This window comes from Lynx canadensis, chromosome B4 (assembly GCF_007474595.2).
Source record: "Lynx canadensis isolate LIC74 chromosome B4, mLynCan4.pri.v2, whole genome shotgun sequence".
Lineage (NCBI taxonomy): Eukaryota > Metazoa > Chordata > Mammalia > Carnivora > Felidae > Lynx > Lynx canadensis.
Window position 1 is genome coordinate 130035660 of NC_044309.1, and position 27949 is coordinate 130063608.

Genomic DNA, 27949 nt, shown 5'->3' on the forward strand with positions numbered 1-27949 from the left:
ATGTATTGAAGCCCTAACCTCCAGTGCGAGGCTATTTGGAGGTGGGGGTCTTTAGGAGATAATGGGTTAGATGAGGTCAGGAGGGCGGGGCTTCCATGATGGGATTAGTGATCTTTTTTTTTTTTTTATTTATTTAAAAAAAAAATTTTTTTTTTCAACGTTTATTTATTTTTGGGACAGAGAGAGACAGAGCATGAACGGGGGAGGGGCAGAGAGAGAGGGAGACACAGAATCAGAAACAGGCTCCAGGCTCTGAGCCATCAGCCCAGAGCCTGACGCGGGGCTCGAACTCACGGATCGCGAGATCGTGACCTGGCTGAAGTCGGACGCTTAACCGACTGCGCCACCCAGGCGCCCCGGGATTAGTGATCTTTAAAAAAAAATTTTTTTTTTAACGTTTATTTATTTTTGAGATAGAGAGAGACACAGCATGAATGCGGGAGGGTCAGAGAGAGAAGGAGACACAGAATCTGAAACAGGCTCCAGGCTCTGAGCTGTCAGCACAGAGCCTGACGCGGAGCTCGGGGCTCAAACTCATGGACCGCGAGGTCATGACCTGAGCCAAAGTCAGACGCTCAACTGACTGAGCCACCCAGGCGCCCCAATGGGATTGGTGATCTTATAGGAAGAGAAAGACCAGAGCTTGGTGCCCTGTAAGCACACAGAGAGAAGGTGACCATTTGCAAGCCAGCAAGAGGGTTCTTACCGGGAAGAGAATCTGCCAGCACCTAGATCTTGGACCTCCCGGCCTCCAGAACCTGGAGAAGTAAATGTCTGTTGTTTAAACTTCCCAGTCTAGGCCTTGTGATAGCAGCCTGAGCAGACCAGGACATTCCCCATTTTGTCTCTCCTGTTAGGAGAGACCCAGGGCTTCCTGCTAGACCCTCCTCATTTGCCTCCCAATCCACAGTCCCCTGGGAGGAGCAGTTCCATGCAGGGAGCTCTCTGAGTTCACCTGCAGGGTCACGTTCATTCCAGGCTGTACACCTTCATGGGGAAAAATTGAAACCCTGGAGTGTCACTGGGATGTTGAGTGGGGCTGGTTTGTTCTAAAACAAAGAACTCAAGGACATCATGCTTGCCATCTTCAAATATCCAAAAGGACGATTGTGTTCGAAAGGGAAGGCACTTGTTCATTGTTGCTGGATTCAAAGGAAGAAGTGGATTGAAATTCATCTTGCAGAGGAGACTTTGACCAATGAACGCTGCCCAGCCCAGGCTAGGCTGCCTATGGAGGGGATGAGCTCCCTGTTGCCAGAGGTGTGCAAGTATCCCTAAAGGATACTTACGAGGAGACTCATGACCTGTGGAGTGGGGACATTCTACTGCATGGCTTCTAAGCCTCCCATCCCCCAGCTCTGAGACTGCACAGCTTCAGGACTGTTTAGTTGGGAAAGCAATTAAAGAAATCCACTGACGTGAGGACCAAGCTATAAAAAAAAATCTTTATTTCATGTACCAGGATTTTTTTCTTTTTTTTTTTCTTTTTTAAGTTTTCTGCTTTTTAAAATTTTTTTTTTCTGTTAACAGTCTGAAAAAAAAAAAAAAAAAAAAGGACCCACCAAGAAAATAAATCGGAGGTTGGTTTCTTGAACTGGTTTGAGCTGGGCATGAGCAATCAGCTGCCCTGGCGAGCAGTGCCCTTGACAGCCCCCCTCCCCGCTCCCTCCCTTCGGGCCCCCTAGCCCTTTCTCCGCAGTGCTGGCTTCACCCTGCACCCAGATGGCCTTCTCCAAGCGACCCAGGCCCCAGGCCCCAGCCTGGAAAGAAGCGCCAGTTGCTACCCCACAAACACTCTGCCAAAACCCAGAGACCTGGGGCCAATTTTCCTCTTCCGACAGCACCCGTTTGTCTGCTGTTTTCCTGGGGCCTCTCTTTCTCTCTAGTCCTTCATCTTTTTCAGGTTTGGAAGCTGGTGGGGTGAGGGAGGGAGAGAGACTGCGATTTCTGCCCAGACCGAGAAGGGCTGTGTTGCCACCGCGCTAGCCTTGGCCGCCTTGGCTCTGCCCCCGGGGGGCGTGGCCTTCTGTGCGCTCGGGGACCAGCAGATGTTCTGCCTTGTGGCTCAGGCTGAGTTTAGGGTTCCAGCTGCAGCTGACTTGAAAAAAGGGCTTTCCTTTCCTACTCCCCGCAACTCTCCAGAGCTCAACTTTAGGAACTTCAGGCCAGGCCAGTGCGAAGCAAACCAAGTGGGGGCCAGCAGGGGCCCCCCACTTTGAGCAGAGTGGCTGGCAGGCTGGGCTGAAATCCACACTTGAGAAAGCTGTTGGGTTTCCGTTAGTCGGAACGGGCCTTTGATGGTCTGGGAAGAAGGTGGGGGAGCAACACGGGACGCCCCAGACTTTAGTCCATGGTGTCAGCTTAATTTGGGGGGTTGGTCCTCAACCTGCGATCCCCTCCGTCCCTTCAACCTTAACCCCTCCCAGCAAACCTCAGAGGATCCTCTTTTTCTCTGACCCCCAAAGGCAGTGGGGAAGGCCTGGCGGTTGTTAATCTCTTCTCTCAGAGAAGCCCCCTTCACTCTCTGTGACTGGGTTATGGCACTAAAGAAAGGGGACACCAAATGAAGAGTGACTTTAGGGACCTCTGGTGCCTTCTCCCTCTCTGTCTGAATGGCAGGATATGTTTGCTCACATGTGTGTATTTTTGCTCTGACATTGGATGTGGGGGCAGGGGCTTGGGAGCACAGTGAGGAGGCATATGGGGTGTGTGTGTGTGTGTGTGTGTGTGTGTGTGTGTGTGTGTCTGAGAGGCTGACTGATGATTTGGGAATGTTCTCAATGTCTGGGGGCTGGATGGCAGCTATTTTGGTCATTCCTGGCATCTTCCTCTGGGCAGGTGGCACATCTTAAAAGTCATCGACACCAAGAATAAGAATGGGCCTTTGAAACTCATGTAGGTCAATCCTTATGCTTACATAGGGGAAAACTGAGGCCCAGAGAGGCCATCGCAGCAAGGGATTCCAAAATCCAGAGCTAGATTTTAGACTGGGGCCCTTTCCATGCTTGTGAGTGAGTGAGTGAGTGAGTGAGTGTGTGTGTGTGTGTGTGTGTGTGTGGTTGTTGTCAATGGCTTTGGAGGGCATGAGTCAGTGTTCTCTGAACCCTGCCTCTGGCTACGTATGGGAAGGAAAGGGTTTAGGCTGGGAGTGTATCCCAGCGTGTGATTGGAGCACAGGGCCCGGAGGAGTGTGTACGTGTGCGTATGTGAGTGTGTGTGAGTGGGTATTCGATCTCCTTCGTGTAGACCGGGTTCTCCATCGTGATTCTCTCTCTCTCCCACATTAGCAGCACCTTCCTGGTATAAGGAAGAGATCTTTCCTCACAGAACCCCCCTGTTTCTCCCCCCAGGGCCCTCCTCCTCTCCCTCCCCCTGAGCCCAGCCCTTATATCTTGCAGCAGTTTGGTTTTGTTTTGTTCTTTAATGGATTTGTATATTTGTTTTCTGTTTTCTCTTTACAAGTTCCCTGCTAAATTTTAAGTCCCCCACCCCACCCCATTGTTTTGTTTTCACAGTTTAAAGCTGGAAAAGAATTAAAAGAAAAATACTATCTGATTTTCTTGCAAGTAAATCCACTTATTATATATTTACATTTATTTATAGTCTGTGGTTTTTTTATTAAAAAAAATCACCACTTGTTTTTCCTTTTTCTTTTGTAAAAAGAAACCTTTTTGCAGTGTCGTTGTTGGACTCGCTGGGCCCCCGGGAGGGGGGCTTCAGTGAGTCCGAGGACCCCCAAAGGGTCAATGAGCCCCCCTTCCCAGGGGGCCGGGGGCCTATGAGTCTGGGGGTCCACCATCGCCCCAGGGTCATCAAGTGGCCCTGAGGTGAGAGGTGAGGAGGGAGAGCTGCTTTATAACCCCCCGGGGGGTGAGCATCTCCTGCTCCTAGGGACAGGAGCTTGGGGTGGTGACCCCAAAAGCTCACCCTGAGGATTCCAGGGTTTCAGGGCATCTTGCAAGCCAAAGGCAGCCATCCCCTCTCCTTCCCCTCCCTCAAGGCCTAGGAAGTCATCACAGTGGGTTAAGGACCATTAAGGACTGGGAACTTGGGCGCTACGCAAGCCCCAAGTGCACCCCCCTCCAGGCACCTTTCGGACAGGAGGGACCAAGGACTCTAGGGTCACCTGGAGGCCTACAATTGCCCCATCGATGCTGGGTGGAGCCGGCTCGCAAGCCTCGCGAGCCTCGGAGCTTGCCCAGCGTTCCTGGGGCAACCATCCAGAGGCTCCAGGGACCTGGCAGTGACCGAGGGGCTCACCCGGCCCCGGGGCCCCTGAGTCTCCACCCCCCCACTCGCCCAGGGAGGCAGAGCCCGCTTGGGGTTAAAGAGAACAGAAAAGTTAACTCTCCCGCATTAAAACAAAAAGTAACATAAACCCCTGATAAATGCAGAGAACATCCCCCTTCCTTTCCGCTCCTTCTCATTTTTTTGCTTTAATGTTATCTTGGTTCCCTTTTATTTTTTCGTTTAAATTGGTTTTTATTAAATGTTAAAATAATGGTACATGGGAAATCATGCATTTTCTTTTAGATTTATTTTCTATTTTAAATTTTTTATCCTGTCTCGCTTTTTTTTTTTTTTTAAAGTTTGTTTTTCTTTCCCTCGGTTAATATTTTTTCACATTTCCTGTCGTTTTGCTTCTGTGTTCCTCTTATATTTTGTTTTTTTTTTTTCAAATTTACTTGTTATGTTTTTCTCTTTTTTTTTTTTTTTTTTTCTTTTTTTTTTTTTTTTTTTTTTTTGTTTTTTTGTTTTTGTTTTTGTTTTTTTTTTTTTTGCTCTTGGAAGGTTTCCCCTTCCCCTTGGATGGTCGGGTTCCCGCCCCCTCCCCTGCTCGCCCCACCTCCCGGCGCACGCGCCCCTCCTGCGGCGCTGCCAGGCCCCTCCCCCACCCCCTCCCGCGGGCTTCATACGGGGGTGGTCCGGCGGTTGGCTGTGTTGGAGTGGAGAGAGTCTTTGTTCTCCTTCTGGATACAGTTGTGGACTTGGAGGAAGCTGTTATCCCTGTCGGAGTTGTAGGTGGCGGTGGGCGTGGTGGCGGCCTTCAGGGGGTCCCTGCTGAGGGTGTACATGGAGATCTCCGTGGACGGCAGGGTGTTGAAACCCTTGATGCCCACGGGGGAGGCGTCCCTGGAGTGTGAGGGCTCGGTGGAGCGGGAGCTGGAGCGGCTTCGGCGCTGGTAGCGGTAGCGGTAGCTGGGGATGCGGGTGATGGCGGAGGCCTGGAGGTAGTCCGTGGCGCGGGCGGTGGCCCGCAGCTGTTTGTGCCGGTCGATAAACATGTGCACCGCCAGCACCCCAACCATCTCGGCGATGATGAAGGACAGGGCCCCGAAGTAGAAGGACCAGCCGTACGAGTAACTATTCTTTTTGGAGTCGCTCTTGGAGGGGTCTCCGGCATTGGCAGATATATACACGATGATGCCAATGATGTTACTCAGACCTGCGGGGCACAGGGACGGGCGCGGAGGGGTGGGAGTCAGAGCGGGGGGGGGGGGTTAGTTTCCAGCAGGATATCAGGCCCTGGGGAGGGGGGAACCGAAGGGCAGGGGCAGCTGGGCGGGCTCTCCCTGATCCGGAGTTTTCAGGGTCAGTGCTCTACAGTGACATAGGCAAGCATCACCTTAATATTTTTGTCACGCCACTGAAGAGAGCCACAAAGGGGAGGGCAGTTGGAGACAAAGATGCGGGAGTGGAGGGGGAGAAGGGAGAGGCATTCTACAGCGCGTTGAGTCATGATAATGGACACTGTTTATTGAGGTCTGCTACCTGCCTTCACTATTGAGCGCTTTCCAAGGGCGTTGCAAACTGAGGAAAGGGATCACAGAGAGGTTAGGTAACTTGCTCCAGGCTGCACAGAGATTTGAAGCTGGGATTGCAGGAGGTTCAGACTGGCTCCTGGAGCCAAGACTGCCTGGAATCAAAGCCCTTGGCAAGGTAACCTTAGAGTTTCCAGATCTGTAAAATGGGGAGAAGGATAGGACTGGCTCTTGTGGGAGTGATTGATTAAATGACTTAATACCTGTGAGGCTCTTGGGGGCCGGGTGTGGTAAGGACTACTTAAGTGTTCCTCATTCTTGTTACATGGCTCATCCCACAGCCGTGTTCTTTCTCTGGCATCTGTAGCAATGTGACTAGTCCTGTAATGGGGCTGAGGGACGTGGTTTTAGGTGCCTGCCTGCACCCAAGTGGGACAGTGAGGGGACAGGGCAGTGAGGACAGGCCCAGTATTCTGAGAGGGACCTGGGATCTGGGCCCTTTTCTAAAAGGTAGGAGGAAGATGGGCCATTTGGGCTGAGAGGCGGGGTCTGGGGATGTTCCTGGGGGACTCCGTGGCGGCGGGGGGCTTGGACGTTGTTATGGGGCCGGAGCCCCAGCACAATCCACCTCCCCTATGACATGACCTGTTGCCAGTCCTGGAGATCCCTCTTCCCCCTCCCCCCTCTCTGTCGAGTCCTCCCCGTCGCTGAGCACCCCAGCCTCAGCCTTTTCCCCCCAGGCAGGCCTGGGCTCTGGCCCAGCGCAGCTCAGTGGCCATTACCTGCAGACACGAAGAAGATGCCGGCACTCAGGATGATGTTGTGTCGAGTCTTGTAGAACTCGCTGGCTGCGATGCAGAGTCCACCCATGAAAAGCAGAATCACACTCAGGATTGGGAAAATGCTTGAGGCCCTCACGGCCCCTGCAGAACACAGAGGGTCAGGGAGAGAGAGAAGGGCACAGCTGTGAGCCAGAGGGACGCTAGGGGGAGGGAGTGGCCCACGGGAGTGGGAGTGGGGAAGGGGAGGGGGAGCAAGCCACTGCCCAGCTCGTGGCCCTTCAGGGGCTCCTCTCTGCCTACAGGACCAAACCAGGGCCTCATGAGGCCCACAGGGCCCTGTGTGACTTGACCTCTGCCCCCCTCAGGCTTCATGCCTCCTGGTCCCCATGTCTCCTCTTGTCAAGCCACAGCACCCTTCCCATGTCATGTAATTGCATGCTTCTGACTTTTGACGCACTGACTTTTCTTACTAGAATGTTTCTCCTGTTCCTTTTGACTCAGCAAATTCTATTCATCCATTAAAACTCAACTCAGGGGCGCCTGGGTGGCTCAGTCAGTTAAGCCTCCGACTTCAGCTCAGGTCATGATCTCACAGTTCGTGAGTTCGAGCCCCGTGTCGGGCTCTGTGCTGACAGCTCAGAGCCTGGAGCCTCCTTCAGATTCTGTGTCTTCCTCTCTCTCTCTCTCACTCTCTCTCTCTCAAAAATAAATAAACATTAAAAAAATTAAAAAAAACAAAAAACCCCTCAACTCAAATTCGCCTCTTCTGTCAAGCCTTCCCTGACTTCCTTAGGCAAAGTTATTTGTCCCTCTCTGTGTGCTTTGGGGCACGAGGAGAGGCAGCGTGTTATAGTGGTGAGGGAGTTGCACAGCCTGGATCTGGATCTGGCTTTACCATGTGTTAGCTGTGTAAGTTTGGGTAAGCTGTCGCTTTGCGCCTCAACTCTCTCATCTATAAAATGGGGACGGTAATAGTGCCTACCTTGCAAGACTGCTGTGAGGATTAGATGAGTTGATTCTGATAACGCACTGGGATGAAACTCGGAGCGTATGTGGTAAACACTGGTTAAATGATAGTTATTACAGGAAAAATCCGTTTCTACATATGCTGCTACCATAAAGCCGTGGGGTCCCATGAGGGCAAGGACTGTGGCCTTTTTTTTTTTTTTTTAGTTCTTTCTTTTTATTCTCTCTGTCCCCACCACACCTCTGTGTCAAAGACGCAGTAGGTCCCCAGTAAAGGCTCACTGAGTGAATAAGTGTGGGGAGGGCTTCCAGAAAGAAGCAGCAGCAGACATGTTACCAAGAAAAGAAAAAGTAAAAAACGAAGAACAACAACAAAAAATGCCTTCAGGATAAGATAAGAAGCAAGGACTGACAAACAGGCAAGAGAAAAGAATACCTTCAGGAACATTTGCCACCTGCAGGTGAGAGGAAGGAGGACAGAGGGACGCAGGGTGGCTGAGGGCAGGGGAAGGCAGCTGGGGGAGAGGCAGGCCTGGCAGGCAGGCTGTGTATGTGGGGGACAGTGTCCGGATGAGGTCCTCCCTAAAGGGTCTCTGGAGAGGAAAAGAGCTTTTCTCTCCAGATTCAAATAGGCAGCGAGTGACCTCAGAACCCTGATTGCTCGTGCCCTGAGCTGTGGGCCAGGCAGAGCCATCTGGAAGCTTGTGTGAAGAAAAGGAAGTTTTCTTTACGTGTTTGGGCTGTTTAAATGGCTTCTGAGGAAGTTGGGTCCTATTAGAGGGCCTGTTGGCTCAGCCGTGGGGTGGGGGTAAGGGTTGGCTGGGGATGTGCATCTTGGAGACGAAGGTGCCGGGGGTCGAGCCTCCCCTGGCTCCCCACCCCTCTGGGGGGCAGTGTGGCGAAGAGAGTTTTTCTGTATAGAACTCGGGGCATTTTTCTAAGAGGATTTTAGGCAGTGTGCTGCAATGCGTGGCATAAAACCCCCCTTCTCTCTTCCCCATGGATCTTTAGGAAGTCTACACTGCTTACTGATGCTGTTGGGTGAGTTGATTATTTTAGGGGGACTTGAAGAAAGGTGAACCTGAGCCGGGGCCAGAGGAGGAGGCACACAGAGGGTGCAGTTGGGTTCCTGGGCAATCGGGCTTCCCTTCTCCCGCCGACGGATGGGCCACCTCCCCCCAGACCTGAGTGTTCTCCCCCAGCAAGTCATTTCAAGAGAACCGTTATGTCCCCAACCTGGTCGCCCTTCCCGCACATCCCTACACACGCGCACACATGATTGCAAGGTACCTGGTCTTGCACAGTCAATGCTGCCTGAATCCTCATCTTCACAAGCACAAGGGGAGAGGGGAGAGAATCTTTGATAAGCACCATTCTGTGTCGAGCCTTGAACGAGTACCTGACATACATTCTGTAATTTAATCCTCATAACAGCCCCATGGGCTGTGTTTTTTAGCCCCCGTCTATAGACAAGAAAACTAAAGCTCAGAAAGGCATAGTAACTCGCCCAAGGCAGCCCAGCTAGTGAGTCAGGATTCAAGTCCGGATCGGCCCAACTTTTGGGCCATCCTGTACTCTCCCTCTGGGGCTTCCAAGGAGCCTGGGAGGGATGCTGCAGAGTCCAGAGATCTGGATGTAGGGTCCCAACTATGCCACTCACTTGCTGTGTGGCTGAGACAGGTGCCTCGTCCTCTCTGGTTTGCCCATGTGCAAAGAGGGTGTGGACCATCAGATGATTTCTCACGCTTCTGCCCTCCCTGTGTGGATACGATTCCTGACCAGCTGGGAATGGGGGGGGGGGTGACGGCAAGAAGGAAGAAGGAGAGGTTGGTGTGACTTCCAAGGGGGCAGTGGCAGTGGCTCAGATGAGCAGAGGGAGACCCAGATGGAGGCTGGGCAAGGAAGCTGCTTTAGAGCAAGCAGGGACTCTTACATTGGAGAAGTTTCTCGAAAGAGTTCTTTCCCTCTAGGCAGTGTCATAGGCTGAGTGGGGATTTGGGAGTTCGTCACATCTGAGCTCAGACCGGGCCTTGTCCCTAACAATGTGTCCTTGGGCCAAGGGTCTTTACCTGGCTGAGTCTGTTTCTGCATCCTGGAGAATGGGAAAAATAACCCTAATACCCAGCTCCCGGGAATGTAAGGTTTGCTGTTCACAGGGCAGTCGGAAGGCCAGGGGCCTGGGCATCGCGGGGGAGCTGGTTAGAGCCTGCAGATTCTTGGGTCTTACACTGCCAGCTACTGAGTTAGATTCTACATTTTTGCAAAAGCACGTAACACAAGTCACGTGCACGCGAAAGTTCGAGAGGCACTGTTGTCAAGGTTACATTGGACCATGGCTGTCCTGTTTCTACCCTAGAAAGGGTACAGTAAACGGTACAATCGTTGTTATTTCTATCGTCCTGCCCCCTCCATCCAGACACTTCTTCCCCACGAATTGCCTTGATTCCCACTGAAGCTGGGGTAGTTTTAGTGCTAAAGTCTATCGCGAGGAGCAGAAAGTATCTGGTTTATTCAATGAACAAATATTTATCGATCTCCTATGAGTAAGCATATGGAACTCTGCAGTCCCTACCAACAATTCTGGAGCTCTCCCTACAGCATCCTACGTGCCTTACATGGATAAACCCATTTAAACCTTACACCAGCCCCACGAAGCCATGGCCTTGGCTTCAAGGAGGTTACAAATACCTAAAGCAGGTATTGGCAGACTTTTTCTGTAGAGGGACGGGTAGTAAATATAATCATTTGTGGCTTTGCTGGCCATATGTTCTCTGCTGCAACTACCTAATTTAGCTGTTGTAGCTTGAAAACAGCCACAGGCAATGCGTAAACAAATGAGTGCGCTTCTATTTCAATAATACTTTATTTACAAAAACAGTGCGGGGGGGGGGGGGCAGATTTGGCCTGCGAGCTGCAGTTTGGACATTTCCTGGCTGAGAACATAATATGCTGTACTGGGGAAGGGCCGCATGGTCCCGGAGTGGGGAGATGCTTCGCTTTTAACTAGCTGTGGGTCCAATGAATAAACACAGATCGAGTGCCCGCCGCTGTACCAACTTCCAGGCTGGGCGTGGAAGACACAGGGGTTCAAAAACAGGCCTGGGCCATGTCTTTATGGGGCTTACATTCTCATGAAGGAGATACATGTCGTCAGGTAATAACACAGATACTATGTAATTATCAACCAGGATAAAGTGCTATGGAAGAAAGGTACCCATATGGCACCATGAAGGTATGTGACAGGCTGATGTCACATATAGATGGCCAGTGTTCATCGAGTGGTTCGTGTACCCCAGGGCTGTTCTAAGCACTGTGTATCTATTAACTCAGTTCTCATTACAGCTCCGTGAAATAAGTACGTTGGTTAGCCCCCGTCAAGCGGCAGCTAAAACTTGAGGCACAGAGAGGTTAAGCCATTTGTCTGAGTCCGCCCAGCGAGGAAGTGGGGAAACTGGCTTGTGAACCCAGGAAGTCAGCCTCGAGGGCCTGTGTGTCTTGACCACCGCCCTCCCCTGCTTTCAGACATGCACGTCTTGCCCCTCAGAGCATCCTCTGAGCTCACGTGGGCATCAAGGAGGGCTTCCCCCAGGGAGTGAGGCTGGGCCTGGCATCTGAAGGGTAAGGAGAAGCTAACAGGGCACAAGAGAGGCGGGATGCGGAGTGTTCCAGGGAGAGGAAGCAGCGTGTGTGCGCTCCGGGGCTGGAGAAGCATCCTTGCTCAGGGAACTGGAAGATTCTGGATCGCAGAGAGCCACGGGAGAGCTTGGGGAGCCCTAAAGGGAACGAGGCAGGCCAGGGTGGGGGGCTCACGAGGTACAGGCTTGGGGCACAGAGCTGCGGTGGGCTGAAGCTGTAATGGGGGGGGGTTGTAGACACAGAGGTGGGGCACAGATGCACCTGCCTGTGGAAGAGCAGAGGGCTTAACTTTGAGGCTCCGGGCACCCTGGTGTGAAGTGATGGCCCAGCAGGGGCTCGTGCAAATCACGTGGTATGCCTGGCTTCCGCTTCCTTGTCTGGATTAGGTGATCTCTAGGGTCTTGTCTGTCTCTGATGGCCCTGTGTCCCCCAGACCTCCCCGCAGGGTCCACTCAGCCAGCCAGGCCACAGTCTCACCTGTTCCCTGTGCCACTTGTGGCCTTTGATTAAAACGGTAGTCTTACCAGGTATATGGAGGGCGGGCTCCCTATTTTCCGGGAGCAGTGCTCAACTCTTTATGTCTGTTATCCCACCTGGGCTTTTTTTCCCCTTCTAAGTGGAGAGGATCAGCGAGGAGCTGGCTCAGGGGGGGGTTGCTGGGCTCTTGGGCTTTTGTCCCTCACTCCCCTCCCCGCTGTGCTGGATGGGGTGGCCAGGACCACAAGTGTGTGTGTGAGCGTGGGTGCGAGAGAGGTGGGGAAGGGGAGAGAGAGGAGGAAGGACAGAGCGAGGGAGAAGGAAGGAGGAAGCGGATGACGATGGATGAGGGGAGAGAGAGAAGCTGAGAGCGGTGGCTTGGGAGCCCAGGCTCCACACGGGGCCTCCTTGGAGCCCCGTCCCAGCCTTCCCACCGGCAGTGTGGCCTCCGTGCCTCCAGTTTCTTGCCTGTGTAATGGGGACACCAACAGCACCTACCTCCCGGGGTGTTGTGAAGGGGAACACAGGTAACATATAAAGTTGTCAGGTGTGTTCTATCTAATGACATACGGAAAAGAGTTCCAGAAGCCCCGGAGCTTCCTTGGGGAGTGCCATCTGCGCGGTGCCAGATGCTGTCCCATTCCCTGTTGTCTCCGGGGCTGGTGATCAGCTGCACCAACTCAGGAGAGAGGCGCCCTGCGTGCCTCCGCCGGCCATGCCCCCTGCCCTTCTGAGCCTCAGTTGTCCCCCCTGCCATAGGGAGGTCACAAGCACACCCAGCTCATAGCCTGCGATGAAGAGTAAGGAGTAAATACATTTCAAGCAGTTAGAAGAGCGCCCGGTACGCGCCAAGCATGAGGAAATGTTAGTTTTCTCATCTTGGCAGAAGGCACTGTTGCTGTTTCTCACGGGCCCTGGGTTGGTGTTGATCACAGTGCGGGTTGTGAGTCAGGACTAGGTGGGGAAGTCAGCGTGCTGGGTGCCACCAGCACTTAGAGAAGTGAAGGGGGACAGAATTCAAAGTGTCAGCGTGCGTGGAATGCACGAGGTCGGAGCCGTTTTGAGAAATGTTTGCTCTGGCTGCATGGATGTGAGTGACTAGGGGTGGTGGCTTGGGATGTGCCCCAATCACACTGTGACCAATGGGAAATACCAGCTCCCATCTCCTGGACACAACACACACACGCACACACACACACACACACACAGCCTGCAGGGACCTGTAGACACGCAGCAGACACGAGCAAACACACATTCAGACAGACGCTCAGATGCGCGGACACACGGGCACCAAAAGACACAGAACACAGCACAGACTCACACACTTGTGCACAAAGACCGACACACTGACAGTCACAGGAAGTCACACCTGGGCCACCTCTGCCTCTTCCTCACCCGCTCGCAAGCTTTGGTAAGGATAAGGATGGGCGGGGGCTGGGGCACCGTGGCAGACACATCGATGGCCCCCCAGAGCGGGCTGGGCAAAACAAGTCTGGCCATCATTTGTTCCTGGGCAAGCTAGTGACAGGTGGGCTAGAGCCACACTGGCCACACCTTCGTGGGGCCCAGATGTCAGGAGGCTCCGGGTGGTGGCCAGGGCCTGTCACCAGAAAGTCCCTGGACTCTGTGTTCAGGAGAAGCTTTGGAACTCCTTAAATACCCATGGGGGTTGGGGGTAAAAATGTTCATTCATTCATTCATTCATTCGTCCCATTAGATATCTATGGGGCGCCTTCCTTCTGCTGGGCCCCCCAGGAGGCCTGAAGCTTGGTCTGATGGCTTGAGAGCAAGTGAGCCCCACTTTCTTGCCATCCCAGGAGATGAGCTCTGCGCTCCTGTCCAGCCCTTCTGGCTTGCTCTCTCCTCCTCCTCTGTTCTAGGTCCTCCATCCAGCTGGTGGAGCAGGGATGGTAGGGGTGACCCGGGCCACCCACTTGCCACCCCCTCAGCCCCCTTCCCTGGGGCCTCCTCCTCTTCCTGGCCTCTAAACCTTGGCATCCTGGGGCTCAGACTCTGCACCACCGCCTCGGGCCATTCATCGGCTCGTGGCTGTAAATGTCATCCACCCGCTGACAACTGGCAAACTCCTGTCTGGGCCAGGGCCTGTCCCGTGAGCCCCAGACCCCAAGGCGTCTCCCCAGGGAGTCCCATAGGTTCCTCTGACTTAATGTGGCCGACACTGAGCTTCCGATTCTTCCCAATCCCAGCCTTGGACTCAAACCTTGACACCTTCCTTTCCTGGGAAATCCACAGGTAGGCTCTCAGGAAAGCTTACATGCAATCCCTTGGGAATATTTTCAGGCTCTGACCCCTTCCCACCTCCTTCACTGCTATTACTTGGGTTCAGGACGCTGTCTCTTGTCTGGATTTGTTGCAGTAGGTTCCTAACTGTTCTGCCTGCTTCTGTCCTTACCCGATTTCAGTCTCTTGTGAACGGAGCAAGCAGAGGGTCCTGTAAAGTGTGAGATAGTGGGACTCTCTGCTCAGACCCTCTGATGGCTTCCTGCCTCAATCAGAGCAACCCCCCAGCCTTTCTAGGACCCACAGGGGCCCCCGGGCCTCTCTTCGCTGGCTCTTCCTTGGCTTCCCCTTGCTCACTCCACTCTTGTCTTTCTGGCCTCACTCCTGCGCCTCAAACATTCCAGGCTCCAGTCTCAGGGCCTTTTCACTTGCTGTTCTCTCTGCCTGGAACATTCTCCCCTCACATTTCCACATGGCTCCCTCTCACCTCCTTCAGGTCTTTGCTCAGATTTCACAACAAGGATTTTATGGACAACCCCCTCTCCCCGGAATTTCCTATCCCCCTTTCCTGCTGGATTTTTCTCCGTATCCCTCCTCATAGTTTAACAGACCATATAATTAACTTGTGAAGTTCGTTTGTTGTAGCTTGCAAGCACCATGAAGGCCCGTCTTAATTTTGTCTGCAGGCAAAAAGGACCCACGGCCCATGGGTAGCTCAGATCTTTCCTGGCCTCCCGAGTACTGGGACCTCAGGCCCAAAGAGCCAAGGAGAAGATACTCAATGGGTTTCTCGGGAGCTATAGCTCTGCCAGGAGAGGCCCACAGCCCCATGCTTACACATGGTCAGGCCTCTTTCCGTCCATGTCAGCAATGTGCTGGCCCTGTGTCAGCCTCTGAACAGATCCTGCCCTTAGGTTGAGCAGAGTCCAGTAGACTGTGCCCCTGACCTTGGTGATAGCAGGAGCTCCTGCCACCTTTCTGGAGCCCACCCTGCCCGCCCCGCTGCCCTCCGAGTGTGAGGCAGGCCGGGCACGAACAGTCAAAGCCAGAATGTTTGGCTGAGCCCCTTTCCACCCTCCTGGGTCTCCTGCCCCCCACCCTGCCCCTCCTGCCAGTCCTCTGCTGTCCTCTGGAAACCCCTTGGGGTCCGGCCCCAGGACCCACCCCCAAGCGCCTGCTCTCCCCTCCCCCCCTCCTCAGCCGTGTCTCCCAAACAGCCCCTCACTTCCGGCCGCCACCACAGCTATCGCTCTGGTCCAGGCGCCATAGCCTCTCACCAGGATGCCAGCAGCAGCGGCCAACTGGCCTCCCTGCCCCCGCCCCGGCCGGCGGCCAGAACGGACCTTCCACATCAGTGTCCCCTGCTCACGGTTCCCGTCGCACTTAGAATGACACCCGATTGGGCTCCTCCGCCGCCTCTCGGACCTCGTGCTGTGGAATGTCTTCCATTCCTGCACTGCGCTCAGCCAGCCGGGCCTCCCCTCTGATCCCCACACCCCCCGCCCCCCCCCCCCCCCCCCCGCCTTAATAAGGCCCTTGCTTTCTCACCAGTCCCCCCTCGGGCACGCACTTCCCCCAAGTCCTCTCGGCTCTGTCCTTTTCCTCATTTAGAGAAGCTGTCCCCACCACCTGTCCTCAGCAACACCCCCCACCTGTCCTCTGCCCACCGCCTCACTCTCCACCCCCTCACAGCCAGTTCTGGAACCGTCTCAGGGGGCTATTTGTGGTCTTGCCCATTGCTTCTTTCCTCCGCGAGAATGTCACCTTCACAGAGGCACCGGTTTTGTTCTGTTCACCCTTGGGTCCCCTGTACTGACAACAGGGCTCTGCACGGAGTGAGTGCTCAGTGAATGTCTCAAGAGTAAATGAGCGAATGCTTCTAGAGGCCCAGTCTCAGCCTTGGTGCCGCTTTCTCAAGGGGACGCTTCTGGAATCATCTCCGGTTTGGGGGTTAGGGGCCAGGCTCCCTCAGCACCACACACTCCATTTTATCCCTGCCTGCGTCTTGGCATTCACGCTACCTTCACCGGCCTGTTTCTATATAGTGAGCCCTCAGGGACAAGGGCGCCGTCAGCCCCTCTCACGGCCTCCCACGTGGCAGGTGCGCTGTGAGAATGGGTGTAACCGACCCCCGAACTGGAAGCCGGCTGAAGCCCCGCCCACCTCCAGACACAGCCCCGCCCCCCTCCCCACTTCAGTGGGGCTGGGGATCGGAATAGAAGAACGATCGATCCCTGGCTTCTAGCATCTCGAGAGCTTATGAAGAATGAGACCATCTAGTTAGAATGTATTAGGATTTAGACTCTATTGATAAGGATAGGAACTCCCGTCTTCCGGCTTTCCAGAATTACTTTTGTTGCCTAGCCCAAGATTAGCGTAGTCTAGATCAGGGGTCAGCAAACTATGCCAAGTGCAGCCTGCTGCCTGTTTTTGTAAATGAAGTTAAGTTTCCTGGGAGCACAGCCACACTCATTGGCTTCCATTATGTCTAGACTCCACGGGCAGCATTGAGTAGTTGGGACAGAGGCTGTATGGCCCACAAAGCCTGGTATATTTGCTGTCTGACCCTTTATAGAAAAAGTTTGCCGACTCTTGTTACAATGCTCAAAAAATACTGTTGGGTTAAGTAAGCTTAAATCAGACCCTTGGAATCCTGCCCTGTTAACAGCAGTTAACCAATTCAGGTCTTTTGTCCGGGGACACCCCAGTGAACCAAACACTTTCTGTGATTCTCTCTTAAACAATGAGGCTATGGAGGTATGGAGTAGGTAGAAACAGCCACTGAAGACTCCTATATCTGCCCTTTATGTAACAGACAACATTTATGGAGTATCTGCTCTATTCCAGAAGCTGTTCTAGGCACAGCAATGAAGGAGACAAAGTTCCTCCTTTGAGCCCTCTAGCTGATTATCACATCCTTACTGTGCTCAACCAGGGTGGCTCCTGGCACGAGGCTTAGGCTGTGGTCCCCCTACTCCCACCGCCACCAGCAGGCCGCATCCGTCCCGCGCCGCGTCTCCTGAGGCCAGCTGTTTCTCTGAGGGGCCTCCCGGCCAGGCTGGGCGCTGCCTGGGGCCACGAGCTGCGCCTGTATTTTTCACCTTGATCTCCCCAGCACCGATCGCAGGCTCTGGCCTAGGTCTCAGCCCGCTTTTATGCCACCGCACTGCTCCTGCAAGAGCCCCGGACGTGGTAGTGGGGAACGATAGCCCAACCCGTCTTTTAGGACTTCCATTTAAGAGCAGTGCCTTTCGGGAGTTCATAACCGGAAATGATGAGCATTGTAAGATATTTTTCTCCCTTTCAAAAGAAATCTATAAATTACATCGTGTTCCCTTCCTTTCTCTTCCTCACCACTGGGCTGACTTCATGTTCCATGGGCTTTTCAATGAAACCAGGTTGATTCTAAGGCTGACCCGAGAGTTGGCTTTGATGTGAAGAGTAGTTACTGAAAGAGACAGGGTGATCCATGTAATGAAATGCCTCCTATATTTTCCATAAAAGTGATCAGAGAGTGATGCTAGCCATTCTGCTGGGGGCGGGGGGGAGGCGGATGGGAGGGAGGCTTTAGCGGCCTCCATGCGGCTGGGAAGGTCAGCGGGGACAGAAGGTGGGGACGCTCCTGGTGGAGAGCAAACCTCTTCTAGAAGAGCCTCTTGAGAGCGTGGAGCACAGCTTTCACCCACTTCTGCTTGGGTGGCTTTGCTGTCCCAGGTGTCAAGGACCCTCAGCCCCTCTCCTGGAAATCCCTTTCTCAGGGAGCATTTTACCTTGTTAGTTTTTGTTGGTTCTTGAGAAGTTTTCTTTGGGACTCAAAATGCTTTCTCTTGATAATATGCCTCAGGTGGATTTAAGGTCACAGCATGTACCTCAGGATTTAACCGTGACTTGATTGTGGGGGAAGAAAAAAAAAATCTCATGTATTGTTCTCGGTCGAAGTTCCAATCTGAAACTGCCTGATGAGTTTCTTCATTGAGTTAGTCAAGAAATATTTACTGAGCGCTTATTATGTGAAGGGCATTGGGCTGGGAATATGAACGTGTGAACGAGATAGGGTGGGTCCCTGGCTTAACATAATTGGTGGGACTGCCAGGGAGATGTTTCCTCAAATAGATCGGGACCCCACAGCATGATAAATGTGCTGCGCTCTGGGAACCCGTTAGGGGCACAGAGGACTTCCTGGAGGAGGTGATGTTTCAGGCTGGGACCTGGAGGATGAATAGGAGTTTATCAGACAAAGGGGAGGGAAGAGGGTTACAGGCAGAGGGAACAGCATGCATGAAGGTTCGGCCTCCAGACAGGAGGAAAGGAGCGAGGCTCAGCTTTTTCCTGCCCTCTGCTGATACAGGGATCTCTGGATAGTCCTGGCCTTTGGTGCTCTGGAGGTTAGAAGGACTGGACCCACCACCAGAAGGGAGAAAAAATTGCATGCACTCACGGAGGAAATATTCTGCTGTGTCAGCTTCGTAATCTGCATCCTCTGGGAAGTGATCGATTTGCTTGCAGAGACCTTTGAAGTTCCCTGGAAAACAAGAGGAGAAAGGACACGTGAAACATCAGAGTTTCCAGGGGCTCAGCACCCACTGGCCTCTTGCTGACTTCTGGCTCTTCTGAAGCCGGCTCAGCCCTCTCCCCGGCCCCTGAAGGAAGGTATCACTTTGTCTGTTTGGACATCTGCCTGGTGAATCAAAACACACACACCCGCGGTGCAATGGAAAGGATCTAAGGCCTACGACTTCAAAACCAAGCCTTCCGTCCCTGCATCGAGGCTTCTGAGGATTAGCTGAAGCTTGGCGGGCAGCAGAGGTTTGGCTCGGGGCTGGGGACTGCCGAGGAGGAGGCTGATGAACCCGTCAGTACACCCGCCTCTGTGCCCCAGCTCCGCTGGGAGTCACCTCGCATTTTGCATGCCAGAGAGCAGATCGCTGTGCAAAGAAGACAGACCCCACACGGATGCCGACAAACGTTCTCACAGCCCTTAAACGAGCTTGCAAAGTGCCTTCCCATCTGCAGGGCCTGGAATCCACTGTGCCCAGCCCCTAGCTGCTCTGGGCAGGGGAGGAGGATGATGGTGGGGATGATGGGGAGGGGTTGAGCCCCCAGTGGGGGCTGAGCCCCACTGCCAGGCTCTTGAACTACGACTCATTCTGGCTCTACCATAGGCCTGTGAGAGGACTATTATCTCTTCCATTGCACAGATGAAGAAACTGAGGCTCAGGGAGGCTAAATGATCTGAGTAAGTACTTGTGGTCAGGAAACGATAGATCCAGGGCTCCAACGAAGGCCTTTTGACTCAATCTTTTCTGGCAGATGGCCGAGAAGGTGAACACAGGCTCAGATGAAAACCCAAGGTCCCAGCCGGCTCCACCAACGACTGTGAAGTGAATGTGGTCTTCGTGAAGGGCTGATTTGTGGGCTGGAGCTTGCCAAGCGGGTCTGCTCCGCCACAGTAGAAACCTCTGTCAGTTTCACACACGGTCGTACCGCCCCCCCCCCCCCCCCCCCGACTGCACCAGCAGACGAACTTTCTCTGAACGAATAAATAGGCAAACCCATGCTGGCAGCTCCTGTGGCCTGGGTCCAGCCTGGCATTCCTCACCTGAGAGGTGGAGATCAAAGGAGTTCTTCCTTCGTGGATTAAATGAGCTGACACGTATAAAGTGCTCAGAGCGAGTGCCTGGCACGTCGGTAAAAGTGCTTGGGGGCATCGCTGTGAGGGAGAATTGGATGCTGACTATATTCAGCCACTGACATTTGGGATTTTTCTGTGACAGTAGCTAATATAACCTAATTAATACAGTTCTCGGTCCGTGTTAGCAATCTGTTTTCCTATGGGGTGCTGAACCTTCATATCCCATAAAGTAGGTTTTATCATGTAGTACGGATATGATTTAGGAATTTTAGGGCATTCCTACATAGACCTGTGTATATATCATATACACCTGCTTCTATACGATACAGGTGTACTTCTATAAAGGGAAGCGTTTTAGGCATTTCTAAGGCTATTATTTTATGCGACATATTGCAGAGAAGATGGTTGATCGCCCCGATCACTGTCTCTGTACCATATTCACCCCCTTTCCTGACTTCTGCAAGAAAAACGATTCCCCAGAGGATATGGAGACTTCTGGTAACTTCACTGAAGCTCTGTGGGGACTCAGGAGCACAGCGTTTCGCTTGAAATGCTCCCCTGGGGCAGAACCCTTCTTGCCCACCCACCCTGCTTCTCCGCCCTCTCCTCAAGCATCCCCAGGAGGCCTCAACTCCCTCTAGGACCTGAGAAGAGTCTACTGCTAAGAGTCTAGCTGCTAAGAGGATAAAATCTCCTCCCTATTGGTAAAATTACAAATCAGTGTATTTGAAAAGTGCTTTGCAAAGTGCTTTCATTTGCTTTCAACTCAAGCTGGCAAATATCTCATCAGTGCCAATCTGGTGCCGGGCATCTTTGTAAGCAATCCGTGCAGGAGGTGAGATGTGGGCCCCGAGACTCCTAACAAACTGGGGACACGGGGCGGCTGGGGGGCTCTGTCGGTTAAGTGGCTGACGTTGGCTCAGGTCATGATCTCACGGTTCATGAGTTCAAGCCCCGCATCGGGCTCTGTGCTGATGGCTTGGAACCTGGAGCCTGCTTCGGATTCTGTGTCTCCCTCTCTGTCTGCCCCTGGCCTGCTCACTCTCTCTCTCTCTCTCAAAACGAAAATAAACATTAAACAACAACAACAACAACAACAACAACAACAACAACAAACTGGGGACACTGCTCAATCCCAGACTAAGGGCTTGTGGGTGGTGCCTCCACCCTGTCTTCTAAGGGCCCCACGTTTCATGCTAGCAGCCCGCACCCATACCTGCTTCCCTTGCAACCTGGCTGTTTCTCTGCACGGGCCGTGCCCCAGTGATCTTTAGACCATGAGCTCCTAGCGCGGTGCCTGGCACACAGGAAGGGCTCAAGAGATGCTGTATAGGGGCTGTGTGAGGTCACCAACAGTCCAGACTCTCCCGTGAGGGCCAGACCTGGTATCCACCTGCCGATCTGATGTCTCCTGGTGGATGTTTTAAAGGCACTGTGTATCCAGAAGGTCCAAATTTGAACTCATGATCATTTCCCCTCAAACCTGGTCTTTTGCAGGCACCAACCAGCTCAGTGAATGCCTCTCCATCGCTGCCGATGCAAGCCTGAGCCCAGTTGTCACTGCCTACATTTCTTCTTCCTGACCGCAGGTCCCTTCCCTTAGGACGTCCTGCCTGCATTCACTCGCAGTGTCTCTCAAAACTGTCAAGTTCTCTCCATTGGCAGCAACACCCACAGCCAGGCCACCATCCTGGCTTCTCTGCGTGACAGCCTCCCCACTGGTCATTTTGCACTCCCTCTCATCCTTGTCTACAGAGTAATCGTAGCGATCCTTTGAAAATGCAAATCTGATCAAGCCACTTCTAGCTTGAAATGCTCAATAGCTTCCCAGTCCTGTAAGGAAAGCTCAGCATCTTAAAGCGGCCTGATCCCAACCTCTGTCTGGCCTTATTTCCTGCCCACTTCCCTCTCTGTGCACATGCCATCTCAGCCTTCTGTCACGCATGCTCCCTCCTACCACAGGACCTTTGCACATGCTGGTCTGGCTGCCCCAGCCTCCAACATATCGTTTGTTGTCTCTTTCCCTCAACGCCCCTCTGCCCCTCCTGTACTGTGCTGGCGGGGTGTCTGCTGCTCTGCTGTCCATTCTGTGTTGGGGGAGATGTTAAGGCATGAGTGATCCTGGTGGGAATGTTCCAGAAGAGAGGGAAGGCATGATAGCTGGAGAGACGAGGGAGCAATGCAGTGTGAGAGGGGATGAGGCCCAGCTACATCTAGGGTGTGGCTGAGTCTGGCTGGAGGGTTGCCTTTCACCAGGGTGGGGGTCTGTGGAATGAGCCCAAGAGCAGGGGTGGGGGAGGCAGTGATTATGAAGATGGGTCAGACTCTAAGCTGGGGAAGGAGGCAGTGAAGAGGTGATGGGGTCAATGCATTGGAAGCCTAGGGTGGGGTGGGGGTCAAAGAACTGCCAGAGCCGGGGGCTCCTGGGAGTAAGTTGGGCATGAGAGTCAGAAAGTGGGGGCCAGCGATTGAGATCATTGAGGGGACGTGGCTATTGGTCATGTCACGGTCAAGGATGAGACCATGAACTGGGTGGCTCGGGTCGGGTGGAGGTAGGGATGACATTCAAAGTCTCTAGCAATCGGAAAGGTCATACCAATAAATATAGAAGACAAAACTAGGGGCGCCTGGGTGGCGCAGTCGGTTAAGCGTCCGACTTCAGCCAGGTCACGATCTTGCGGTCCGTGAGTTCGAGCCCTGCGTCAGGCTCTGGGCCGATGGCTCGGAGCCTGGAGCCTGTTTCCAATTCTGTGTCTCCCTCTCTCTCTGCCCCTCCCCCGTTCATGCTCTGTCTCTCTCTGTCCCAAAAATAAATAAAAAACGTTGAAAAAAAAAAAAAGACAAAACTAAACGTTCACTTTTATTTTCTATACGTAGTTAAGTATGTATTAGGAAGCTGCCTACCAAGCTAAGGATGATACGCAAAGCATTCATCACATTATTCTGATAAACCCCAAATCATTGGTTGTTTTTAGAAACTATTGGTGTGAGGCTCTTTCTAGCTAAATGATGGTCCTGTCTGGACCACGATTTGCCGCAGGGAACCATACCAGCTGCTTCCAACATGTCTCTGTTGGAGTAAGACTTACTTTGTCTCAGTAAATACAGAATTTTCTCCTACCCTGTCCCATGCCATCGTGTTGGAGGCCTTCTCCAAGCAGGTAGCCCTCCTGCTGGGCGACCTAGGAGGCCGGGAAGGATGCCCCTGTGGGTGGTGGAGTGGGGGGCGGGGAGGAGAAGAGCGGAAACCTCAGAGGTAGTGCTCTCATGGGTGATGAGATGCCCAGCCTGGCCCAGCCACTCCGGCTGTAGGAAGATTCTGTTCTTCTGGGGCCCTCGCTGGGCCCAGGGCTTGGAGAGCTGCCAGGCCCGGGGCACAGAGCTCAGCCCTCCACCAATTCTTGGCAAGTGGGGAGAGGAGATGGGGCCTCAGTCCCAGCTGCTCCTTGCTCTATCTGTCACAGCCGGGAGCCACCCCTGTACAGCCCTCTTCCTGCACTTAGTGGGGCTGCTTGAAATCCTGGGTACACAGGATTTCAGCAGTTAACAACCAGCAAGCTGGGACTGAGATGTGCTCACCGAGCAAGGTGTTCAAGGCCAGGTACTGGGAAGGCTGTCTGACTGCTCGTGAAATCCAAGATGGCTGCAGGGTGGCCTGGGAGAATGAGGTGGGCCCGTGCTTACCTCCTCAAAGAATGGGGGGGATGCCAAGTTGGGACTGGGCAGGAGAGAGTCGGGGAAGAGAAGACTGGATGAGTTTTAGACAGGGCCTTTGGGAAGAGGCAATAAAACACCCCCTGTGAATTATCAGCCCTGTGAGTCATGTCCTCAAGGGACAGGCAGGTTTCTATGAGTGAGCACAAAAGAGGTTAGGAGCAGGGGTTCCTGACCTCTGGACCAAATGCCGAGGAGCCCTGGGCAGGGATTTGAAACGCTGGGGGTGGGGGGTGAGGTGGGAGATTGGGGCAGAGGCTAACGGTAGCAGTGAGGCGGTGAGGGTGGGCTGGAGGCGTAAAGGGTCTCCAGGAGCACTTGAAGCTCTGTGGCCACGGATTCAGTCCGAACGAAGAGGTGCTGAGGTTCATGAAAGGGAGGTGGCGTCAGCAGCACTCAGCCACCTCTGTTTGGAGTTGAAATGTGGTAGAACATCTTCGAGACGTCACAACAGTCAGTGCAGAGTGGCGCAGTCTGGCTTTCCTGATGCCAGCCTAGGGTCCTGCTGTATTTTTTTCAGGTTGGTGCTCATCAAGCCCAGGGACTGATACGGCTTCAGGCACAGATGGATCCAGGTGCTCAAAAATCTGGGGTCTCTCTCCCCATCTCTGGTTTTCCTCTCAGTTGGCTTCGTCCTTAGGCAGGCTCTCTCCCCAAGGTAGGGACTAAGGGCTGACCATGTGCCTGGCACTGGGGCGGTGGAGGGAAATCTAACCTGATTCCCTGCCTTTCGGGGGCTCTCAGTCTGGGGGGGGGGGAAGACAGCACGGAATTTACTAGAATATAATGTCCCACATACTCTATAGCCAAATGTATGAGGCCTTATGACAGCAGAGTTAGTTGTTCAGCTAAGATTTGTGTAGCGCCAACCGTATGCCATGCTCGGTGTAACCTGCTGGGGACACGGAGGAAAAACATATACTTTCTGTCCCCACGGAACGTGTAGTGTGCGGGGGGAGATGGATGCCAGACGCTGTGGTGTAGCAGGGTCTGTGCGGCGACAAAGCAGAGCGTGTCTCGGGGCGCACAGGAGGGGCACATGTGACTGTGAGTGTGTGAGTGAGAGTGAGCATGTGTGTGTCGGAGGGTGATGAGGAGGTCGGGGAGGGGGGCGGTGAGAAGAGATTTCTAGGACAGGGATCAGCAAGAGCAAAGGCAGGGAGGGTGCGGGGCACACAAGAGGGTCGGGGAAGGTCCCCTGGACCGGAGTTGGGGGTACAAGGGAGCCCAGAGGCAGAGGTGTGCGGGAGCAGGCTTGCACTAGCTTCCGGCGGCTGCTCGTGAGAGTCTCTTGGTCACTCACGCGGGCAGCCACGGTGGGAGGGTTCGCACCCTGAGAATTGGCACGTACGATAGATCGAGGTCCCCTTTCCCTGCCCGGAGAGCCAGTTGCCAGACATTTACCAGCACACCTGCTGGATCAAGGGCAACCCGTGTGAGGGGTCGGCCGGGGTGGACGCGTGACGTCAGAGCGGGACTGGAGACTTACAAGAAGATGGGTCCCATGTAGAGGGCTGGCTGGGTGGGGGTGAGGGCAGGAGAGGGGACAGGGACCACGTCCCCAGGGGGGCTGGGGGTCCAGGCTGAACTGAGGGGGGAGCATCTCACGCCCCACTCCCCAGAATGGCATTGACTTTGAGCTCTTAGAGCAGGAGGATGTGGGAGAGACTCTCCCACTGTGAACTAGAAAGGATTATTCTGCCAAGGCCCCCAACAATCACGAAATCTCTACTGGACCCCCACCCCAAAGGGCAGCAGTGCCCCACCGACCCCAGAGCCGAATGACTGCCCGCCCAGCTGAGACAGAAAGGCCAAGGGCTGTGCCTGAGGCTCTGCCTCAGCTCTGCCTCCGGGAATTTACTCTCAGACTGGAAATTTCAGCTTGCAGGTATTAAGTAGTTTAAAGGAGGTTTCATCAGCTTTGTAAAAAGCACATTAATATCTCACAACACCAACTGCTGTCTCATTTCTTTGAGATACAATAAGCTCTTCATAAACCTGGTCATTAGGGGCTGAACAGACGCCGTTTTATTTCCCACATATTCATGAGAAGCTGAAGGAGAGCGGGGCGGGTGCTCAGAGGGAGGGGGGGAGGCACCGGCAGGAGGCTGGCTAAGTAATTTTTTAAGTGAAGCAAATGAAGGGTTTGGTGGGAGCTGCTTTCTCTGTGTTTTCAGCCTTTTCTGCTCCTGGCTTTTCGCTTTGCTGGCTGGGCCCTCCCTGCCGGCGGGGATTCAGGAGACCTTGGGGTGGGTGGGCAGTGCCGGGCTCTTCCCTGGCTGGGACCCCCAGCCGCCAGCACGATGCCAGCGGCAGCCGGTGCTGGAGGGTTTGAAGCAGCCTGTGTGGCTGTCTGTGAGCTCGCTCATTCGTTCATGCACTCATTGGATTATTTCAGACACCCACTATGGGCTAGGTCCCGTTCAGGTTCCCCTGGGGCGGGATGAGAAGGGGGTAAGGTGTCTGGCCCACCGACCGCCAGCTCACCTCCCAGAGGTCCTGAGCACAGATGTAGTTTTTCCTCTTCAAATGATGCCTCTTTCAGGAAGCCTTTCTTGATTGCCCTCAACTGGAAAGACTCTTTCTCTTCCCTATGGGTCTCTGCCTGCTTCTCAGATTTTAATGGGCATGGGAATCGCCCGGGGTTCATGTTAAGCCAGATTCTGACTCAGTGGTTCTGAGGCGGGGCCTGAGACTCCATTTCTCACAAGCTCCCAAGTGGACCACAGTTGGGATTGGGTAGCAAGGCTTTCAAGCACCTTGTGTCTGCTTTGACCATGACCTCTGTTAGGGTATTGTTGGGAACAAGTAAGCTCCTAAGGGCGGAATTTCCTCTAGAGAATTCCCTGAAGGTACCATATTTCCCTTGACTCTAAGATGCTCTCACACGCACATTTCAGTGTTGCTGAAATTAGAATGTGTCTTATAATTGATGGATTCATTTACTGCACTGTGTTTCTTTCCTCCTGAAGAATCATCATTACACTGATGGTGTGGCTTCTAATTGATGAGAATGGCTACATGACAAAAGTTTATTGAACAAATGGACAATAAATGAATGAGTCTGTGTGTGCGTATGTGTGCCCAGCCAGGTCTGCGGGCAGGCAGTGTGTTACACATTTCCATCCTCCTAAATGGATGAACACTTGTCTCAAACCATTAGAGCCCCTGGGGCATCGCCACCACCTTTTGCACCTGGCTTATTAAAAACCTATTTGACAATATGAAAATATGTGTATCCCCCCCACAACCCAGCAGTTTCTCTTAGAAATTTGCCTCGGAGAAATTCTTGCATGTAGGCATGAGGAAATGTGCGTGCGAATGTTCCTCCCAGCCCTGCTTGTAAGGGCAAAACACTGGGACGAGCCCACGGTTCTGTTGTCGGAAGAATGCTAACTCCTTGGAGTATGTTGATAAAACGGGATACTACACAGCAGTGAAAACGAATGGATTACAGCTACCCGTGTCAACACCGGTGAATCCCACACCCATAATACTGAACAGAAAATCAAGCTGCAGAAATATATATATATATATATATATTTTTAAATATATTTATATATTTATATATAACATATATATATATACATATGACATATGTATAACATCTAGATGTTATATATAAATATATAAATATATATATTTATGGTATGATTCTATTTTCACAAAGGTAAAAACTTGTACAACTAGGCTGACGATCGTTTACAAGCGGTGAACCGGTAAAGCCAGGCAAGGCAACCCCGACCACGGAATTCAAGAGGGTGTGGACCGGAGGTGGGGGAGTCGGGGGCGGGGGTGGTGGTGGCAGCAGGGAGGGCCCAGGACCGGCTTCGACGCACTGGATGTTCTAGTTCCTAGTCTGGTGCTGAGTACACAGGGGCTCTTTTTACAGTTCCTCTCTACACCTCGCGGTGGCGCAGCCAGGGTTCCCTACCCCAGCGTTTGCCTTGCCTTGCCATATTTTGCCCGCGCAGACGTTTCCCCGTGGATTTGCGCGGCTGTCCCAGCCACGGGTGGCCACGTGACCGAGTTCTGGCCAATGGGATGGCAGCGGCAGTGGGGGTGGGAGTCACTTCTGAGAAAGAACCCTCAGCGGTGGGACGCGCCGTCTGTGGGCCCCTGGCTTGGGCAGCTCCGGTGCGGTCTTGAACCACGGAGCCACCCTGCGGATGGAGAGCGGCAGGATGGTAGAAATAGGCTCAAGGCATGGGGGCAATGCCGCCACGGAACTGCAGCAGCCCTGGGCCTCTTACCTCCAAGGTTGTGTGCTGAGGAGGGAGTAAACCATCCTTTACATTGCAGTTGACAGGATGCCTGGGTGGCCCAGTCGTTAAGCATCCAACTCTTGGTTTCGGCTCAGATCATGATCTCACGGGTTGTGAATTCGAGCCCCACATCGGGCTCGGTGCTGACCGTGCGGAGCCTGCTTAGGATTCTCTCTCTTCTCTCTCTGCCCCTCCCCTGCGCTCTCTCTCTCTGTCTCTCTTTCAAAAATAAATTTAAAAACCTAAAAAAAAAAAAAAAAAGCCTCGGGAGCCAAGACTATTCCTAATGAACATAATCATACACGTTAAAATAGTCTTTTGTGTGGATTTAATGCTAACCACAGTCGGTTGAACTCTCAGTGCTTACATATAGCAAGTGCTCACTAAATATCACTAAGAGTTACTGAAGGAATGAATGAATGAAGGGGCGTCTCAGTGTTTCTCACAACGTCTTTGTTCAGGATGCCAGCTGTG

At 53.2% G+C, this 27949-nt stretch overlaps 2 protein-coding genes across 17 annotated transcripts in view; one reads left to right on the forward strand and one right to left on the reverse strand.

Annotated features, from left to right (window-relative positions):
- LOC115517677 overlaps positions 1–27949 on the forward strand; it is a 109701-nt gene that overhangs the window by 24743 nt on the left and 57009 nt on the right. The gene's annotated exons all lie outside the window — the stretch shown is intronic.
- The window catches only part of CACNG2 (calcium voltage-gated channel auxiliary subunit gamma 2), a 108954-nt gene continuing 85913 nt past the window's right edge, over positions 4909–27949 (reverse strand). Inside the window, exons 2-4 of the mRNA XM_030320539.1 lie at positions 18303–18386; positions 6545–6685; positions 4909–5446 (exon numbers count right to left, since the gene is read on the reverse strand). Coding sequence (XP_030176399.1) covers positions 4911–5446; positions 6545–6685; positions 18303–18386 — 761 coding nt within the window. The 3' untranslated portion in view covers positions 4909–4910. The remainder of the gene's footprint in view (positions 5447–6544; positions 6686–18302; positions 18387–27949) is intronic.